This window comes from Panthera onca, chromosome A1 (assembly GCF_046562875.1).
Source record: "Panthera onca isolate mPanOnc1 chromosome A1, mPanOnc1 haplotype 2, whole genome shotgun sequence".
In the NCBI taxonomy this organism is placed as follows: Eukaryota; Metazoa; Chordata; class Mammalia; order Carnivora; family Felidae; genus Panthera; species Panthera onca.
In genome coordinates this window covers 37,463,931-37,486,100 of record NC_138339.1, presented here as the reverse complement: position 1 = coordinate 37,486,100, position 22,170 = coordinate 37,463,931, and the positions used below count along the sequence as shown (strand labels likewise).

At 37.1% G+C, this 22,170-nt stretch overlaps 1 protein-coding gene across 1 annotated transcript in view; it reads right to left on the bottom strand.

Moving 5' to 3' along the window:
• Positions 1–3,742: 3,742 nt before the first annotated feature.
• PARP8 (poly(ADP-ribose) polymerase family member 8) overlaps positions 3,743–22,170 on the bottom strand; it is a 173,486-nt gene continuing 155,058 nt past the window's right edge. Inside the window, exons 20-27 of the mRNA XM_060634582.3 lie at positions 20,962–21,010; positions 19,756–19,868; positions 19,448–19,520; positions 18,151–18,220; positions 17,529–17,602; positions 16,299–16,368; positions 15,357–15,441; positions 3,743–4,117 (exon numbers count right to left, since the gene is read on the bottom strand). Coding sequence (XP_060490565.1) covers positions 4,015–4,117; positions 15,357–15,441; positions 16,299–16,368; positions 17,529–17,602; positions 18,151–18,220; positions 19,448–19,520; positions 19,756–19,868; positions 20,962–21,010 — 637 coding nt within the window. The 3' untranslated portion in view covers positions 3,743–4,014. The remainder of the gene's footprint in view (positions 4,118–15,356; positions 15,442–16,298; positions 16,369–17,528; positions 17,603–18,150; positions 18,221–19,447; positions 19,521–19,755; positions 19,869–20,961; positions 21,011–22,170) is intronic.

Genomic DNA, 22,170 nt, shown 5'->3' with positions numbered 1-22,170 from the left:
TCTTTCAACCTACAAAAACTTACCCTAATATATCATAGTGTATACAAAATCTCCAGGAAAAATTGACTGGACAATAATATACATCAAATTTATATTTAATCTGACAAAAATTTAGCAGGCATTCAATGCCAAAATAATTGAATATTCAGTCTGCCACTCTGGCAAAGCAGTTGAGTATTTTAATCCTTTAACTGTAAGTGGGCAATTGTTTGTGGCTTAGGTGAATGGACATAAAATTGGCCCGTGGAGAAAACCAATCTTAAAGGGGACTACTTATATTCAGATTTTGCAACTTGAAACCCCTTCACATAACTCACTGGGTGTTAGTTAGCTATGTCGCTCATCACCAGTGACTGAAATATCCGTATTACTGCACTGTCAAGAGGTCACTGACAATATCTATGTCCAGCACAGTCTTGACTGTTGAATTACTTGATAACTTCCATTTGCAAAATTTTATGTGTTCCTTATACGGGAAACCCAGTTTACCTTAACAAACGGTCTGTCAATTGTCTTGAGGTAGTGTTAGAATGAAGAATTCAGCGGAACAATCGAATAACATCGTAGTATTTTTTAAATGTGCTTCAAGTGCTACTATGAAATCCACATATTTAAGTGGTAGACAGTCCAAGGTTGAGCGGCCCTTTGTGACATATTAAATTACTATCTGATGAAAGGCATCCAGACATTTACAAAGATGATGATTTTTCCTTAAAACTTTCTTCGACACCATGCCCTCTGGCAAGTTATTAGTGCTAGAATTCTTTCAATGATACTAAAAATTGATATTGCGTATTAAAAGTTTCCCTTCTTTTCGCAAAGTGGAGAATAACTGAGAGATCTCTTTTTTAAACTCTTAAATTTTTCGATGAAAAATATTCAGAACATTAGCAATGGTTTTTGGGTTGGTTTCTTACACCACATTAATGATACTAAGTTTGAGGAGGTGGCACTCATTTAAATTTTAAATTTAAAAACCACCTTCAAATCCAACATTTGACTGAGATTTGCTGAAGAGAAAATAAAAATAAAAATCATTTCAACATAATGCAATCTAAGGCACCCAAGGTACCTTACCATAATGTATTCTATAGCACTAGGTTTTAAGTATATTATTACTTTTTTCTCTTCTCAAATGTTCACTCATTTTCTTTTTTTTTTCCAATACAGTGGACAATGAAAAGGACAAATCACTCATAGTGAAATGTTTACAAAAATCAGTAATGTAGGAAAAAGCAGAACTAATGAATTAAGGTTCTTCTTTCCCTACTTCAAGAATGAAAATAAATGATTACCTTTGCTCAGTGGGTTAATGCTAAGTAGTAATGACTACACAATTAATACAACTGTTACAAAGCATCAGTGAACAGACTTCAAATATTATATAAATACAATACAATATCACGTTTGGAATCATCAAATATGTCAATGGGTAATATCTTAATGGGGTGACTGAATCAAGGCATGATAATGTTTAAACTTCTAAATCTTACAGACCTACTTGGAAGCATGATTCATTTATTGATGAATATTAATGAATATTATTAATTAATACTGAAATTGGATTATTTAAAAATGAAGGTAAGTATCAGTATACTATAGTAACCCCAATATCAAAAACGTTCAATTAAAAGATTGGCTCTCATACTTCGAATATTTGCTTACAGAGATTCTGACACTTAATTTTTCAAAACAAACTTAAAATCTGTCATTTTGCACTGCAATAGCATTCAATTAGTTACTATTTGGAGACATCTTATTATCATAACAGATGTCCATTGTCTGTAATAGTTAGTGGGCATTAAAACTATCAACTGCTTCCCCTGCTCTAAGCGGTGAATCTACTTTTATTGTTTTCTTTTCATTTTTTTAAAAATTTACATCCAAGTTATATTCTTAAACTGGTGGTAGAGGTTTGCATTCTTCCAGTTTTTCCTCCCTAAAATACTCTCCCCTGAGTCCTCCAAGCCACCCATTCCAGTTCAGATTCTGATACTACACTCCTCGTAGATCACTCAACTGTTAAGTAAAACCTTAATGGATTAGGTCCGTGGTTCGAAAACTATGCTTGGTGGGGGGCGCTACAGGGCGTTTTTGGAGTTGCCTCAGTGCTGCCAGTGGCCACACAGGCGGGGTTCCAAGACCTCGACTTCCAAATCCTGCCAGTACGTCTTCACAACTATATTATATATAGAACGTGCCACAAAATGAATTTGAAAATAGTAATTTTGACGCTTAAAAATGTTTTTAAAACGCAGTCAAAGGGATTTGGGAGACTTGGGGAGTCTTGGCAGAAAGAAGCAAGTCGTCCGCTTGTCCCATGGAAAGTCTTCAAATATCTGGTCACAGAGCACTAAGTGACATGCTAGATCTATGCCCTACTATGCCTCAGTCTGGCTTTGAGTTTGGAGGCCCAAGTCGGAATGGATCAATGTTTTAAGTGGATCCTATCACAATGATTAATATCTCAACCGCTTCAAGTCTATTTTTGCAGAAATGAGTGGCATTATCAATTATTTACAATATAAGGAAACAAACAATAGGTAAATACTTAAGTAGCAACCCTTAGCGATGCGTGTGACCTTTTTGCTCACCTTGTATGCCAAAGGAAATAAACACAGAAGTTATAACATTATACTTGCAAATGACTATACATTTTTACTTTTTTTTTCTTTCTAAATAAATTAGAATCAGATATGAGCCTTGATTCAGGGTCTGAATAGAGTGGCAGACTTGTTAATTAAACTGCTCTCATGAATGGCCTTTTTCCAAAGATATCACGTAGGAAATAAAACACTGTCAATTAAAACTTACAATGAGCAAGAATAACTTCAGGACCCAAAGAAATAGAAATGATTTTGATGAGCACATGACTCTTGAAAGGAAAATGCTGAGAGCTGGTGCTATTATTCTCTATAAATCTATTTGTGTTCTTTTAATATAAAAGAAACTTCAAAGTTTGTCTTCTTTCTCAATACGAAAAAACATAAGCAGAGGTATTAGATGAAAAAATATAAAAATGCTGGTGTGGTATAAATAAATTGTAAAAATGTTCCATTGTAGTAAATAAAAAATATATACTGTTTGTTTAAATTCTGAGGCCCTTCTTTTAAACATATAATCATTTGAATATAGATTTAGTCCACCTGGGGCACCTGTGTTCCCCAAATTATAATTGTTAGAGAACGTTATAAAAGTTGAATCTTAACTGAAGGAAAAATTATTTAAACAAATAGAAAAATTGTTTGTAAATATTTTCAGTGAATGAATGGTGATAAATTTGACTCATATCTTGGTTTATGTCCAGATTTCCTGCTTACTGAATATTATTTTCTTTTCATTAAATGGGAATGGAATCATGGAGCCATGCCATCACTGTTGCCAATACACATATATGTGTATACACACACATATATGCACCATCACACACATTTTGATGCATGAATCTATAGATATGTACATTACATACTCTTGGGCAAAGCACTGCATCTAAGACCTAATTGTTTTTGTTTAAGAAAAAAGTAACAGGAGAATAGGAAATATCCCCTCCCCAAACATTTGAATGTTCATAACACTAATTAAATGGCACATCGGAATGTGCAAACATACTTATTGCAAAGTATTGTATAGATTTAGACGTCATTATAAAATGTTCTCAGTTCTATTTTGGTAACCTAAAATGTCGGTATATAATACCAAATTTCCAATTAAAGAGTTTAATATAAAAATATCAGCACAAAACTGTTTTTTCAATCTGTTTATTGTGTGAGCAACCCAAACTTAAGTTTAAGTGCTGTTGTAATTTTATTACTAGATTCCATAACCCTACAATTGATAAATTGTATACCATTTTAGGTATGTTTAATGAGATACTTAGAAATACTAAGAAAAAAATCAGTATTCAAAGGGTTACTTTTGTTTATAATAACAATAAATTATTTTATCATCTTCTTCAGTTCAAAATCCAGCTTTGAACCCGAGGAAGGCTTTCAAATCACATTAAATGGTGGTCCTTTACCCAGTAGCGGTTTGATTACCAATTACTCGAAGGATCTCTTTGTGAATGCCTCCTTCTTGCGTGTTAATATTTGCATCTCCGACTTGGCCATCCTCATAGCTGAAATGCAAAAAAGAAACATAAGACATTTAAAAAGACAAAACATTCAAAAATCACTTAAGCCACCTTAGAAATGCTATTTGGCACCCAAAGTACAACTGAAGGGAATCAATAGCAAAGGAGCCATTTCTCTGCTGGATTTAATAATGTGTCTGCATTACTAAACACATGATTATGCTCAATCGGGCCCCGATTTCCCCTTCCCTCCTTTCTTAATTTCAACTTTTTCACCCCCACATAAAGCACGGCTTGTGATGCTGGAAGCACCCGTGTCCCTGGCCTTGCAAACATTTTCCCACAGTGGCTGTTATACGAAGCCTACCGTGGAGGAAACACCAGCTTCGGCTTTGCATTCTTTAGCTTCTAAACTTCCCAGCCCCACTCCAGCCTCAATCATTTATTTGTTTTCTCATCTGCGACACTCTTAGAAATGACTTCACTCTCTGCCGCTGCTCTTTTGCCATGCCTGCCCTCTCATCATCACTCTGTTGTGATCAGTGCTGCATTTTCTCTCTTATCTCTGGCTGCTCTACGTAGTCGGACTATACAAGACGTTCTTACTTAATGCTGGTACTTCACAGTAGAACGCAAGTGCGCCAAGTGTAGCTAAGCTGTAGAAGTGAAAATAGAACATTAAAGGACAGCAGTTGCAAAGTCCTTTAAAAAGAAATAATTGCGTTTTAGATGATTCTTCATTTCCTCAAATAAACTTACTTGGGCAATAAGAATTTTCCAAGAATGAATTTTTAAACTTCCATGATAACGGTCAGAAGTAGAATAGGTGATGAATTAATTTTATTTCATAAAAATGACTTCAAGACAGAAGCTTTAGAGAAGTGGTAATTACTTCAAAATAGATAACCAGGGCTGTAAGCAGTCTCAAAGATTTATGCGCACCACTGTCTTTTCCTAACCACATAAAAATTCTCCTGAAATAGCACAATACAGGGAAATGAAATGGAGGGCATACAGCAATGAGAACCCAGGTCCTTACATAACCCACTGCTTAAACACCTAGTGATAACTGTATTTATATCGAATGTAGACTCCTAAGAACTGACCCACGGTTGCCTATCAACTTGTTGAATTCTTTCCGTATAAATATGCGCGCGCGCACACACACACACACACACACACACACACTCATAGCGAAACACCACCGCAAAGAAAAGAAAGGGGTATGTGGTATACAGCCCAGTTATAATTATTTCGTCAGGAGATCAAACTGTAAGTGTTCTGTTAATTAAGTGGAGAATGTTCAAGTGAAATGCTTTAAGTACTGTCCAAATCAAATTTGGTGCGTTGTGGCAAACTATGTAAAAGATATATTTTACAGGGCAAGTAAAATACATTTTACTGGCTTCTACACAAATCCCGGCTACCCACAGGACTAAGGGTAAATTAAGCCATCCGTAATACTGAGCCAAGGCTGGAGAGGCAAACTGGCTGGCAGGCTCGTTCCGAGGGAGATAATAGTGTTTACCAAGTCAATCCAGCTAGTTCCTCCAGGATCCGGATTTTGGAAAGCAAAGACACTGCCAAAAGGACAGTGGGAAGACACAAAGAAAACCATAGTACCAGTTACACATACAGTCCACATGTAGCTCTTCTCATTTTCCCAATATGCATTTATGTTTATTCTGGGCTCTATGGCATCTATAGTAGGGTCTAGACACCTACTGTGTCCTCTGTACACAGGACACAAAGTTGAATAGGGTATTCTTGGCTTAACTGAGACCCAGTCTACCTACTACCATCTGTATTCCTTCCAACTTAATGCTGACCTTTGAGATTTGTCTGTAATACCTTCTAACTTCTCATGTCTTCAAGCCACTGCAGTCATTCGTCTGATCCTACCACTCTACTGAGCGTACTGACAATGGTTGCCCACGGCCTCCTAGGTGAGGAATTCACAAGACTTTACCTGCTATGTGTGCAGTATGTGATACAGTGGACTGCTCTTTTTCCTAAAGTGATACTATCTCTTCACTTCCTCGTTGGCCCTGTGACTATTATTATTTAAAAAGATTTTTTTTCAATGTTTATTTATTTTTTGAGAGAGACAGAGACAGAATGCGAGTGGGTTAGGGGCAGAGAGAGAGGGAGACACAGAATCCGAAGCAGGCTCCAGGCTCTGAGCCATCAGCACAGAGCCCGACGCAGGGCTCGAACCCATGAGCTGTGAGATCATGACCTGAGCCGAAGTCGGACGTTCAACCAACTGAGCCACCCAGGCGCCCCGGCCCTGTGATTATTAATTCTCAATTTCCTTCACCGCATCCTCTTCCGTGGCCTCCCATTTCAATGCTGATTTTATCCACAATTCACTCTCAGTGTTTTCTCTTCTCATGATCTGCAAAATCTCAATTATTTCAATCCCTCCCACTGCTTTAATTGTCACCCACATGCTGATTCCTAAACTATATCTCTAATCCTTACACCTTTCCCTAACTGTAATTTTCCCACAGAAATCACAAATCGAGTGTATTCAAAACTGAACTTAACTTTTTTTACCCTGAAACTGCTTTTTTTTTACCCTAACAAAATCTCAATTTGGAGTACCATTGTCTACCCACTCTCCCAACAAGGTAACTTCAGTCCTTCTTGGTTCTTCCATGTGCCTGATTCCAGTAAGTCACCAAGTTATCTTGCTTCTGTTTTCTTAATTATTCCTGGTTGCATCTTCTCTCCATTTGATGCCATTACCTTCATTTAGGCCTTCATTATCATTCATCTAAATAAGGGATTTTCAAGTTTCAGGTTATGTACAATTAGCGGGTTCCGAAATTAACTTAGATTGTCCAGGCTAGCATTTTTCAATGAGATTATGGTAGAATAAGATACAGAACACTGAATGCACCACACAAAGGACACATTGTTTTTTCCCAAGTCACGATGTCAAACACATTTTCTTCTGTGGTGAGAAACACTGACCTAGATGATTATAATAATATTATAGCTGATCTCTCTGTCTCCACACTTACCCCATCATCTCTCCCCTAAGACTATTTTCTGCTCTGCTACAGTGATACAAATGGCCTCCACTTTACTTGCAGGACAAAATCCAATGAGACTGGCATGGCACACCAGGTCCTGCGGGACTCAAACCAAAACTTTGTCTCCAGTCATGTCCCACTCCCCCGACACCCTATGTCCAAATGGAAGGGTCTGCTACCCCCAATACTATGTGTTCATCAACACTTTAAAAGCATATGTAGTTTGTGGAAAGGAGATGAGACTCACATTCTTTAAATAAATGCTAATAATTTAAGACACCAAGAGCACAGGGTGAGGGGAGAGCAAGAGTGAGGGACTGAGATTGAAAGTATTAAGCAAAATGCATGTTTTCCCACTGTCTGTGAATCCCACAAGAAAGCATAACAGCTGTGGGCTGGAAGGATAAAACTGGCCCAGGCATCCAGGTGTCTTAAACTATGAAGCATATATAATAATAAAGGAAAGACAAACTACCATTTGATTGGGTCAACTGGCAGAATTCATATCTACGTAATACTAGTAGCATTTGGGCACTTATTACACTATGGCATACAGAATACTTTGCAACTATTTATTAGTGTTACAGACAAACACTCAGTTGTTAACAGTGAAGTTCATTTATGCCCAGAAAGCAACAAATTAAAAAAAAAAAAAAAAAGAAATGGAGCGAGAATAATATCATAGGGAAATGATATACTTGACTAGGGTTTTCTGAAGAAGGAAAAATGAAACCATCTAAAAGAAGTCTAAAATTACTTATGTTCCCAGGAGTATAAGAAGATTACTAAAATTTTAATAAAAAATAAACCAATCTGCTTAAAAAGGTATGAGAAGGAAAATAAGACAACAGATGGAATTTAGCTGTCTGGAACTCTCTGGGTATGTTACAAAATTTCGTGGATAAAAACTTTTGAATGTATTGACATGTTCTATTCTCAAACTGATGTAGCAGCTTTGTGACAGTTGTAAAGAATGGCACACGTAAATTTGTTTTCGGGCTCCCTGAATCTGGAATACAGAAATGATAGCACTATTTTTCATTAGCAATAAAAAGAAGAAATTCACTGTGAATCGAATGATATCCAGCACTTCCCCAAAGTTCCTGAAGATACCTGATGCTGTAACAGCATTGTCTATGTCACAACTCATGTACAATTTCTTCATTACGTTGGAACATGCAGTCTTTTGTCATTGCTTTCATTTGCTATGTGTTGTTTCTTGTGAACAGAATCTGCACTTTACGAGGGGAGATAATAAAGTTATGCAAATAACTGTAAGGCAGGCATCAAGGACAAGCAAATTTTATGACGAGCAAGAACAAGTAAAGGGGCACTTGGGTGGCTCAGTCGGTTAAGCATTCGACTTCCGCTCATGTCATGATCTGGCAGTCTGTGGGTTCAAGCTCTGCGTCAGGCTCTGCGCTGACAGCTCAGAGCCTGGAGCCTGCTTCTGATTCTGTGTCTCCTTCTGTCTCTGCCCCTCCCTTGCTCACACTCTGTCTCTCAAAAATAAATAAATATTAAAAAAAAAAAAAAAAGAGTGAGTAAAACTTAAAGACAGAAATCATGTCTGACTGGGATGTCAAGAAGACCCCTTGGAAAAGACAATGTAGTTAGGCTTGGAAGATTAGAGAAGGCTAAGCTGGGGAGAAGGCCCATCATTTGGACTGACGGAACAAAGGCACAGTAGTGGGAAAAATAATTCCAAGCTGCTCTCAAGAAACACCTTGGATAATAATCTTATTCAATCAGTGTTTTGTATGGAGAATTGAGGGAAAGTAAAATGGTCTCTATGTTGCAGAATACCATGTTTTTGTTTGTTAAAAACTACCAGTCTGTATGAACAAGGTATAATCAACACTCTGCTTTAGGAATATTAATGTGATATAAATAGTATGACCTTAAAATTTTATATGCATAGAAATGGAGACTATACACCAAAAGATTAGCTGTATTTAACTCCAAGTGGGGATATTACAGGTGATTTTCTTCTCTTTGCTTGCCTTTGATTTCAGTGTCTATACAATGAAGAGGTATCACTAGTCTAATCATCTTAATGTTTAATAAATCTGGCATTGTACAAGATAGATTAGGGGTAATGAGAAGCATGGAGAATAACTAGTAATCTTTTGGTGGACTCTGGGGCAGAGAATGATACATCCATGGAAACAAAGGTATTGAAAGGAGAAAACGGTAAAGGTATACTGGGAGCTGATAACTATAGTGCACAAGGAGAAAGAAATTAAGAACAAGAGCTCAGATTTCAAGTCTCTTTGATGTAAAATGACTGCAGAGATTGAGAAAGCCGAGAACTTGATTAGGGGATTTAGCAATAATGGGGTCCACTTTGTACACACTGATTTTAAGGTATGAGCAGACTTCTCGAGGGGAAATACCTAGCGAGCAGTTAAATGTGGGCATTTCATTCATTCCTTCTTTTCTGCTAAGCACTGTGCTGGGCACACAAAGACAAATGAGCCATACAGTCCACAACCTCAAGAAGTATACAGAATAATGGAGAAGACCATGCATAAGGAAGAATAACCCAATGACAAAAACATGCCCACGGCATCACACAGTAACACTAAGGAGTGGTACAAAGGAGTCTAGGAAAGTTCTAGGAAGAACGGAAGGCATATGTTGAAATTTAAAGGATGAGTAGGAATTAGATAAATTACTTTGAGGGTAGAGAGGAAGAGAGAATCCAAGCTCAATGGAGAAAGGAAAGAAGAAAAGCATGAAGGTGTGGGAATTGTAGTGCACAGTTCAGGTTGTGACGCATAACATCTGGAGGAGAGAAATTGTGGGCAATGAGATCTGGGGGGCATGAGGCTGGGGACTGGATCTCCTTGACTTTCTAAGGCGGTGGCGCTGAAGGAGGAACAAAGGGCTGGGGAGTTGTGTGGTTCCCTTTGTAAAAGGACACGGGATTTCGTCTTATAAGAAGCAAGCAGCTCCGAAAGAATCTTAAGCAGGAGAGTGATGTGGCAGTTTAAATCTTGGAAAGGGATCTGGGTTGCAGACAGAGAAATTGGATTTATTATAGGCTGGGGATAAAGCAAAGTTCCCGATCTTATCAGCTTGATGTCTCACAGCTTATGTCACACAGTGTCACTGAGCCATGACCAAATGGTTTGTCTTCCAACTTTACAAATAAGTTGTCTGTCTACTCACTATGTTCCCATTCAAACACTGTTTGTGGGTTTTGTTTGTTTTGTTTTGTTTTGTTTTTGCAAAATAATGATGAAAGTTCTCTTTCTTTTCATTTAATGGCCATTATACAGTTCTTATTTTACAAATTTTTCTTGTATCTTCTTTAGATATATTTCAAACTTTGACCAAAAGTAAAAACCATACATTAGTAATCCAAAATATTGTCCTTTTCAGCTTTGTTTTTGTTCATTCATTAAAAATGTACTGACAGGCATCTCCGCATTGGGTACCTTGGGAAGTGCTTCAGGGCATGTAGGAGAGTAAAAGAAAAGCAAGAGTAGGGGTGCCTCGGGGGCTCAGTCAGTTAAGCTTTTGAGTCTCGATTTTGACTGAGGTCATGATCTCTCACGGTTTGAGCTGCGTGTGGAAGCCTGCTTGGGACTCTCAACCTCTCCCTCTCTCTCTCTGCCCCTCCTTTTGTGCATGCAGGCATCTCTCTCTCTCTCTCTCTCTCTCTCTCTCTCTCAAAACAAAGTATAAAAAAAAATCTTAAAGAAAAAAGAAAAGCAAGAGCAGGGGTCTGCCCTTTGGCAGTTGATAGCCTCATGGAAAAGTCAGATACAATGAAAAAACTGAATTTTAAATGGAAGTTCTGCAATGTGGGGTGTAAGAACACCAGGAAGAAAGATTAATTTTAACTGGGAGCTGCATGGAAGAGGTGATATTTGTGCTAGACCTTAGAAGATAGATTTTGGATAAGAATTCCTGAAACGTATTTAGCCCTGAGATCTGCTTGACTCAGAAACCTGAAAATACCCAATCCCTTCTCTGCAGACTTACCTGATTTGGTCCTTCCCGTTCTTAAGTTTCTGAACTTATTGGTATGTCTTGAAAAATAGGAGGGAGTGTATATACCTTAACTTTATCTAATAGACAACATATGGAAACAATTCATTTGAAGATCTACCTGCTCTAAATCAAAGAAACACTAAAGCATGAAACAGGTTGTAACATCAAATAAGCAGGATATACAAACCTAGCAGTTCTTAACCTTTCCTGGGTCCCAGAGAGCTGAGGGAGAAGACATATACTCTTACCTCTAACAGCTGTCACTATGGCAGGATGGGGTGGGGGTGAGGGTTAGCCAGGGAGGGGGGGGGGGCATGGCACTGGACACACCTGTTTACTTGCCAAATTATCACTTACCTTATCCTCAATTTTATTATTTAATAATCCTATTAATGGGAAATACCAATAGTAAATCTTCCTTCTCTTGCTCTAAAATTCCCCATTCACTGTGAAGCAGGCATGTTTGTTGCATATAACTAGAGTACAATATATCCATTTGGTTTTTGCATCTTCTGCTTCGGCAAGCCCAGCTTCTAGCCCCTTTTAAAAACTGCTGCCATATTTCTAAATATTGGCCTTAATGCCTTTGTGTACATGTGTCTCAAGCCCAATCAGAAATCAAACTTTATCAGGAATCCTTAGACACTTAAAATTGGTTACAATCTGTTCAAAACATCTAATTATTACATTTTGCCTAAAGCATTAAAATTTGATTAAGTTCATTCACTTTGAAATTATCCAACAAAATTTTTTTGAACTTATTCTTTTTTTTCTAAGTGATGTCTTCCTTTAAATTTTACTTTCAAAATTTTTTTTGATGTAGCAGCCTGTTCCCTAAAATATCCCCACAATTCTTCCTTCATTCTGTGTTGTTGTTTACTTGTTGGAAAGAGTATGAATAGGATGTTAAATTAGTGTTTTATTATCTCCATTCTAGAAATCAGACTAGCATGGAAATTACTGAAATATTTTAGTAGTTTCACTTAATAATAGATAAAAAAGAAGGAACACTAATTTATATCCTACTATCAGGTCAGACTTCTGAATGAGGAATCAGATAATGTTAATAAAAAAACCAGAATAAAATAATAAGAAAATAAGATTTTCTGTCTGATAACAGTATATTTGTGATAACTCACTTCTTTCTCCTCAATTTATCTTTTCCTAGATGCTACCACTCACTGGGGAGGCACATCACTCACAGAACTCTGTGATTATATCCTTTATAAAGAAGCTGATGGTTGTAATTAGAATGTACATTAATTAGTGAATGGATTCTCCTTTTGATGTGTTTGAATCTTATCAATTTTCCTTAATTAGTCCCTTCTTTCCTGAGGGTGCAGAGAAAAAGGATGAAATCACATTTGCATTTATAAAGAAATGAAAATAGGGGGCACCTGGGTGGCTCAGTGGGTTAAGTGTCTGACTTCAGCTCAGGTCATGATCTCACAGTCTGTGAGTTCGAACCCCACGTCGGGCTCTGTGCTGACAGCTCAGAGCCTGGAGCCTGCTTGAGATTCTGTGTCTCCCTCTCTCTCTGCTCCTCCTCCACTCATGCTCTCTCTCTCTCTCTCTCTCTCTCTCTCTCTCTATCTCTCAAAAAAATGAATAAACATTAAAAAAAATTATAAAGAAATTAAAATCATTATCTTAAGAGAATTTTTTTCTTTATACTATTTGTAAAGTACCCAAATATACTAGAAGAATTTTGTTCTCTTTTCTTCAGGTGGTCTTCCTCAAATTTTTCTTCTAATAAATACAGATATCCTTCTCTCCAGACACACACATAATACACACCCAACACATATATCCCTACAGATTTATTTTACATATAATTTATGTAAAATTTCAAAGAAATAATGCTAGAATGCATACTTAAATATCTAAAGTTGATTATTTGGCTCAATACATTTGACTTTTAGCAAGTTACTAAAAGGGATAAATTAACATCAGGCTAAGGAGAGGACTTTGGAGTTACTTTCTAAATCCTAAGGCCACTCAATGAAACAACTTCAGGACTGGATGTGTCTTTGGGAAAGCCAATCTTCTAACAGAAGATAACAGTCACGATGGTAAAGAAAGAAGAGGGGAGGGGCACCTAGGTGGCTCGGTGTGTTAAGCATCCCACTCTCGATTACGGCTCACGTCATGATCTTAGTTGTGAGATTGAGCCCTGAGTCGGGCTTCACACTGAGCATGGAGCCTGCTTTGGGATTCTCTCTCCCTCTCTCTCTGCCCCTCCCCTGCTCACGTGCACAGGCTCTCTCTCTCTCAAAAAAAAAAAAAAAAAAAAAAGAGGGAAAAAAAGTATTTAATGAGTGCCTTTCAATGGAGATCTGCATAGCACCAACTTTGTGCTCATAATAACCTTAAGCTAGCATGCAGATAGCTTCTCTAGGAACCTCCAGACCCACATGGCATCCTTGTCTACCTTGCATTCTGACCCAGGAGACCTATTTGTACGAACTCTCTCAGTATGCTCCCTGGCCCTCTACTTTCTGGTAGAGGAAATGGGGAGTCCCAGCAGGACCTTGGCAGGAGGACAAAGTCCAGGTTTCCCTTAGCTCCAGATCCACAAGGGCACCTCGGGCTATGTGTAGACTTTCAAAGCTGCTGAACTAGAAAGGGTTCTCCTGCCAGGTCTCATAATTGTTTCTTGTTCTTGTCCTTTTGGCCCTAAGTATATGTAGTAACAACAGCTGTGGTGTTACTAGATCCTGGTTACTACACTAGACCATGGTTCCCCTATAAACCACACCTTTTTAAGTAACTTACTTGTGGATGATAGAAATTATGGTATTTTGGGGGTGACCGGGTGGCTCAGTCGGTTAAGCGTCCAACTTCGGCTCAGGTCATGATCTCAGGGTTTGTGGGTTTGAGCCCCATGTCAGGCTCTGTGCTGACAGCTCAAATCCTGGAGCCTGCTTCAGATTCTGTGTCTCCCTCTCTCTCTCTCTCTCTCTGATCCTCCCCTGCTCAGGCTCTGTCTCTCTCATTCTCTCTCTCAAAAATAAATCCATATTATTATTAAAAAAAAAAAAAAGAAATTACAGTATTTTTCATGGGCCACACGGGTTTCCTGTTGGGATTCTGCCCCTTAAGGTAGATATATTGTGCTACCATATCTACTGATGATACTGTACTGTACCCACTGATGAAACTTAGGAAGGTTATGCAGCATGGTTAACATCATCTAACTGGTGAGCCTGGACACAAACTGTCTAACCAAAGCAGGCTTTTTCTACAACACTTATGGCTGCTTTGGCATTAAGAAAAAAAATCTATAGATATATATATGTCTCACAATACATAACTTATGTATTAATGTGTATCAAAAATACAGAAGATATATAAATACATAATATGTAAATCAGTATCATAAGAAAGTCAGTTTTCATATTATCCAAAAGAAAACCAGGCAGTTCATAAAATTTCCATTGTCACCTGTCCATTAGGTAAGAGATCAAATGCTGTAGGCATAGCATCCTACAGATACATTATACATCGAAGCAATCTTGCTGTAGTCATTTTGACATGGCTTATAAAGCGACCCAGTGCATTTTTCCATCTTCTGTTTAGAAGACTACATAAAAGTATAAAACAGATATGCTCAATTCTTCCCCGAGGGGTTTCCTGTGATAGGACCATGGATGAGGAAGAAACAGGCAGGGGAAGGGGTTGGGAGTCAAACAAAGATGGGTGAACATCAGACAGGTTTACTGGACTTATTATTTATTTAGGGCTGAAAACTAATGCTATTACATTTTCATACAGCTCTTTTGATACAGCTGTGTCAAAAACTCCACATCAGTATGTCCTGCATCAACTTTTCATAAGGACAGGGCATTCTCATTATTGTTTTCTTCATTCCCAGTTATCGTATTTTTAAGTCCATAGATAAAGATATGTGTGTATGTGTGTGTATATCTATGTTACATCTATCTGTGTGTATGTGTATATACACATATATACATGTGTACATACATGCACACATAAATGGTTAAAGAGACAGGATGTTTTTCTTCAGTTCTTCTAAATTAACATTTAAATATCACTCTGTTTTTTAGAGCTCATTAAAATAAAACAAACATTAATATAATGAGAAATTAGCTGTCTATTATATATTGGCAGCTAAAATGACCAAAAAAAAAAAAAAAAAGAAAAGAAAGAAAGAAATGTAGTCACTACTATCTCATTCATGGAGAAGACAGTAAGACACAAATGTGAACCTTTACACTTACACAAAGAAGAATCGTGTGCAGACATGATCAGTATTGGGGACGACCCATATCTCTCCATGTTTGTGCAGGTCAGGTGAGGTTATCACTGTAAGTGGAAGATAAAAGTAAAGAACTATTTTTTCTAAGTTACTATACACCTGGCTCTTAGAATCTAAAAGCAAAAAGAACATGCACAGACTAGCATATGAAAAATTGTTTAACCTAATTAGCTGTCAAAAATGTAGTAAAAACAATGAAATGTCATGTAACAATTTCATGTTTTAAACACCATCAGCGTAACAACAGGAAAGCAATCGCTTGTGTATTATCAAAAGCAAACAGTCCTGACTCGGGAACTATGTGGAAAACAACTTGGTCTCCCATATAACTATCAAGGGTTGAAAACTTAAAAGGCAATTAAGAGTGGCTACTGAAAACTCTCAACACAAGGAAAAAATGCTTTTCTAGTCAAGGTCAGATTTTATAGCAAGAACAAAGAAAAGTGTATGATTTTCCAAATCGCCTATCGATTTTTCTATCCCAAGTTCAGAAGAAATGAATAATTTCAGTGTAGAAACAGAAGACCTATTTGGGTTCTCTTCTTGGTGCTTGGTTCATCTTTCCAATTTTCCATGGTATTATACATTCAAAAGCCAACTTAAAGAGGAAGGTGGCATATTAACAGAAGAGATTAGTAATACTTGATCAGGAAAATATAATTACCATTCTGAGATATCTGCCAAGAATAAAATATAGCACTGTTTGAACTCTTGCCAGTGACACTTTGTTTTTCACCTTTAACGCTCTATATTGTACCTGTTTCCCATCTGTGCCCTTAGAGAAGGTCACGAGGAATAATGCTGTCACTAATGCATTATGAGCATTCTGTAAATATACTCAAATTCCTAAATACATATAACATAGAGAATTAATGCTACAAGGTTTGTAGAACTTTCAACGTACCTTCACATAAGGCGATGCATTTTAGGTTACGGCTTTGCAGGAATTGGGATTGTTGTCCTTTTTTCTGTGACTAAATTCCAAAAGAATTTAAAAATTAGACTGAAAATGGGGCAGTTGCTCAAGTGAAAAGAGAACCCATCATCGTTAAAAAATAATAGCCCCTGAGATAGCTCCAGATTAAAAAAAAAGTGGGGGGGGGGGCTATCTAGACTAGCAGTAATATCCTTGAATTCTTTCTTAATGTCAAGCTATATTTGTTATATCATTTAATTTCTGTACATAATCATTATCAAATCACTCTCAAGATAAGTGAACTAAAAAGGCTAAATTAAAGTTTAACAGCATCACATCATAGAATTAGAACTCAAATTTATTTTCACTGGAAGCCTGGCATCCTTGTTTCAAGGGAAACAAAATTAAAATTGCATGGTCTTTTTAAACATTAAAATCAGTTATTCCAGATCATCTAACTAACCTAAAACCAACCCATTCTTACAGCACCATTAACTTAAGCTGCAGGCGTTTCAGAAAAATCTCATGTAGAAAATCTGTAGTTTTGCTTTGTTTTTAGATACTAAGTTAGCTATCCTTTTTTTTTTTTTTTTTTCAATTTAAAGTCACATTATTCATTAAGTAGATTTTTAATTGGTCCAGAATGGTTGTTTCCTCTGAAACAACAAGGGATCTGTGCTTGCTCTTTTCTCTGCCTGGAATGTTCTTCCTCCCATAGGGCTCATGGACTCACTGACTATAGGTCTCCACACAATAACCTGAGAAAGAGCACCCTTTCCTGACCAGCCCAGGGACAGTCACTCTGGTCCCATCTTCTATCTCACGGTATTAAACATCTCTGTTCCCTGATTTTTCTCCATTTTTCTCCACCACCTAGCATTCTATCTAAATATATATTTAATTCATTCACAGCCATTCAACAGAATGTAAGCTCCCAAAGGAATTCTCTATTGTTTTGCGATCTATTTTTTATCATCACTATAGCCCAATGCTTAGCAGTCTCTAAAACATTACAGGAGAAGCTTAATAAATACTTGCTGAATGTTTACTGAATAAAGGCGCTCTGATTATTACACATGAGGGTAAGTTTTGTTCCTTCATGCGTAATGACTATGTACAATGACTCTGAAGACTTAAAAAGCCAGACTTATTGATGTCCTGCTGGCTAATGAGGCTAACGTTCACTCATCACATCAGCCACTCGAGTCACTACAACACCTGTGATGTGCTGCTGCTTTTACTGCTTGAGGCTGGCTCGTCTTTGGCTGTCACCTTCTGCTTCTTGTTCATCCCTGAGGACACCAAGAAAAGAGTAATTCAGGAACAAAGCTGTATCATGCCCCTCAAATACAATCCCTTGACACTTTGCCTAAGATTTCATTGCATGGGGCACCAATGATCACGATGGGCTCCTGAAGGACCAGCTCCTGTGACTTGGGGTGGAAAGTCAGTGGGTTTAGAAGTCCTGACAGTGTTAGGAAGTAGAAAATACAGCTTTTTAAAAAAAATTGCATGGAAAATAGGGATAGGAAATTCTCTTGCTATATTTAGAAATCGATATATTTACAAAATTCGTAAATTGGTTTTAAGGGGCGCCTGGTGGCTCATTCGGTAAGTGTCTGATTCTTGATTTTGGCTCAGGTCAGATCTCAAGGTTGGTGAGATCGAGACCCGTGTCAGTCTCTGCCACTGACAGCATGGAGCCTGCTTGGGATTCTTTCTCCCTCCCTCTCTCCCTGCCCCTTCCCTGCTTACCTGCATGCATGCACGCTCTCTCTCTCTCGAATTAAATAAATAAACTCAAAAAAATTTAAAAAGTAACAATGAAACACACGCTTACCTGAGTAACCAAAAGATATGCTTGACATTGGACTAAGATAGATTCCACTTCCATACATTGCACCGTGGAGCTAAAAGGGGAAGAAGGGGGAGAGAAAGTGGGCAGCCAACGGTTTCAAAGGTTAATACTTTACGTAAGAAAAATTAGTCTCATGTTGGAGCATAAATTCTTAGAAAATGATAAAGCTATTTCCTAAAGGACTCATTTGAAAATAGGACTACTAATATCTTTGTCCTCAAAATTCAGTGAGTTGATACATAAAAAGTGATGGCCAGAGAAAAAAATCTTTAATTTTAGAGTTTTCCACCTGATCTATGAAAAAGTCAGTGAATTATTATAAAGTAACGTTTTTACCCAAAATATTCGACTCCAAAATACTGAAAACAAACCAGACTGCATTATATATGGTGAGGGTTTTGATTAGGACTCACATGCTAGTATAGCCACAAAGGAGCCTATTGACATTTTCATTACACAACACTGTAATCCCGTTCTTATCGCCTCTAACCTTGCAGGTTACAGTTTCATTAACTGAAACTCTTCCACTGTTCTAAGAAACTACTCAGAACAATTAAAATTCTCTCTCATTATCCCTGTCTTCTAGAACCCCTGTGCCCTATTTAGTATGAACTGAATACTAATCGAGTAAGTGTGTGTTTATGGACGTTTACATTTAACTGTATCATCTCAACTGTCACAGAGCGTGAGATCTGGCACAGGTGATGGGATTGAGCGTCTCATTTCCTGACCTCTTTCCATCCTCAGATGAAAATCAGCTGAATGAGAGTGAGGTAGGGTATTGGAGATGAAGGGAATAAATAAAGATGAGCACTATACCTGCGATATCCCGCTAACTCCCAGTGCTGCCCCAGAGACGGTAAAGCAGGCAACAGATAGCGCTTTGGCATCCAATCTCCATTTTGCTAACTCTTAGCCCTACTTTTTCTTAACGTATTCACACTTGGGCAGTGCTCAAGAAATCTGTGTTGAATTAGAAACAGAATGCTTGTACGCTTTTACTTTCTGCATGATAATTTTTCTTCTACTTAAGCTCAAAGTGACTTTACTGTTTTCTCATAGGGAATTCAATTTCTTTTCCTTTCCATCCCTATATGATGTATAGGTCAATTCTGCTTCAGTTATTTTGTGAACATTACTTACGCCTTTTAAAAATCCTATGTAATTTTTTGAAGCCCGCTTGCTTACCCCTTTTCACATAAGAACAAAACACCAGGACTGCTTATTGAACTCTAACACAAAAGTATATATGGTCTTGGTAAAGCATCCAGAACCTTACCTGCAGTCTAGTATTAGAAGCAACGACCAGACCATTCCTCAGAATAGAGTGCCAGTTTTCAATATGTGAGCCACTAAAGCACAGAGGAGGGGAAGGACAAGGTAAAACCAAACATTAACAATCCTCTAAAGTAGCCACAGTATGATAAATCATGTACCTTCAGAAAGTCCTGAATTTTCAAGTCAAGTATCAGGCACTGGACTACTCAGTGCTCACAGCCAACTACTACAAGTGAATGTTTTCCTCCCCACACATTTCTGGAAGACTGAGGTGAAGCTATATCCCCATCAGCGTTAAACCATACTCACTGAAATGCAAAGGTGCTTCCAAAGAGTTTTTTAGCAGCTCTAAAATTAGATTCTTTGGCTGGTGGACTGCTGAGAAGAAGGAACTGATGTGGAGTATGCATAAATTTCAGTTGCTGCCATTTAAAATAATGACAAATGAAAACATGTCAAAATTAACATAGAATCAGAGTGATGACAATTTCAAATTTTACTGGCTTTAGAAATATCTAGATTCAAGCCACACGAATTTACACTAACAGGACCATTCATTAAAAAAAAAAAAAAACCTACATAAATGATAAATCATATGGAGTTGCTGATAGGAAGGGTAATTCTTTAGGCTAATGGAAAAGGAACAGGAGACAGACAATCCAAAGTCATTTATATTTAGCTTTGGAATACATTGTGTAATCGTGTCCAAGCAGATCTGCCTTCCTAATTATGTTTCTTTTTGAGACTTTTATTACTGAATTCCCTAAGTATCCACTAGCTATTCAACTGGGGAAATATCTGAGTTTGCTAAGCAGAAAAGAAAAGTTAGTTCAAGATTTTAAAACTGCAAAAATTACCATCGTCATGCTTTATTTGCATATGCTTATAAATCTGGAAATTGCCTACATTCACATAGAGTTTCCCCTTTGTTCATGGAAAGAAATTAAAACAGAATCTTTTGAATTAGTTGCCCGACAAATTTTCTAATTGCTGCCCTTTCACTTAGGAATGTATTTGTATAGGAATACAATATAAAGGAATCTCGCAGTTTAGACATTCACAGACAGGAGAGCTGAGATTCTGGATACTGATCTCCTTAGGTAATGATCACAACTGAAATCAGTCCATTGGCTTTTCATTTATTTTGTAAGCATATTAAGCTGATAAGGCAGTATCTTTCTTGACAACAAGAAACTGACAATGATAAAAATAAAAACCACAATACCTTTCTCTGCTCAATCTCCAGATTCCTCCTATCACTTGCGGAATAACTAAATGATTTAATATTGACCCTTTTACTCACTTAAAAGTTCAGGGCAGCAGCCTGAATTTGAATTTGATTTCTTGGGAAAACCTAGAGCTTGTGCCCATATGGTCATTTCAAACTGAAGAATGAGGCCTAACCTGAGATTACTTCCATTTCCTGGAGAGGCTGCCTAAACATCACAGGGTCAGTTCTCCCAACCAGTCAGGACTGTTCCCATTTCTGTATGTATATGTGAAAAAACAACTTACCCTGTTAACTGGCAGTTTCACAATATGTGACCTATTACTTGAAATAACCCTGAAATTAATTAAAATAATCCATCAGTCACAAATACATGCCAAATATATTTAAAGTTTTCTTCTTTAGTTGGCAAGTGAATGGAACTAACGTTTGCTGTGACATTAACTAAACTGAGTGATCCTTGTACTTAGTTACATCAGTTTGCTTTGTTCCTAACACAACTGAAAGAGCTCATGTAACAAAAAAGATAATATTTTTTATCTGAGAACGCAGAAGTAGTTCCTTACACCCTAAAAGTGTGATCTTTAATCATCACCCCCCTCAGACATCAGCAAAATGAACATTTCTAAATATATTTTCACATGACGATCACGTAAATACAAAGATTAGAAGCTGATTCCTACAACCGCTTCTTTGGCTCTTCCCTACATTGTCTAATTAAGAATGAGTTTTTACGAGATCTTTTTCTTTCTTTAAATATTTGAGGATCTTTGTGCTGATATATACAGTGGTTTACACACAAGCTGTTATTCACCATATTTAGACACTGAGGTTGAAAAAAATTCAATTCAGGTATCTGAAAGAACTGATGATTTTATGCTTTTCAGTACAGAAAATAATAATAGGGAAAACTCTAAAACATTTTGGTAGATTTTCTTCTCCTTGAAAGATGCGTGACTAACAAACCGAAGAAAATGATCACAAATAAAAGTTGACAATCAGAGGCTGACTACAGGGGGTGGAAAAAAAAGATTCAATATTTGAGATTTTTACCTTCATTTTGAATATGACTTAATGTGAGAATTTGAAAAGTTAAAATGAAAACTATGTGTTATTCTACTCGATCCATCAGAATTTTAATAATAAGATAAAAAAAGGTACAAAGAAGAAAGACTTCCAAATCTAATTTTTAAAGTCTTATTAGAGTAAGTGCTCACTGTAAGATTCTAAGTGAAAGCTAAGTAATCAGACGCATTTTTTCTCCTTTGCTCATCTTTTCATTTTTTTAAAAATGTTGTAGCATAGAATCAATCTCATGCAAATCAATCTCTCATAATCTTCACATTTGTGTTACTGCATGATGGTCGTGATGAATTCCAGTCTTTAAGTTTTTAGTGATTTCAAAGAGACTTGTACATAAAACCCTTGTAGGTATGGGGAGTAGATACTATTGTTTTCATCTTGCAAGTAAGAAACCGGAGGGCAAAGGGTTTTGT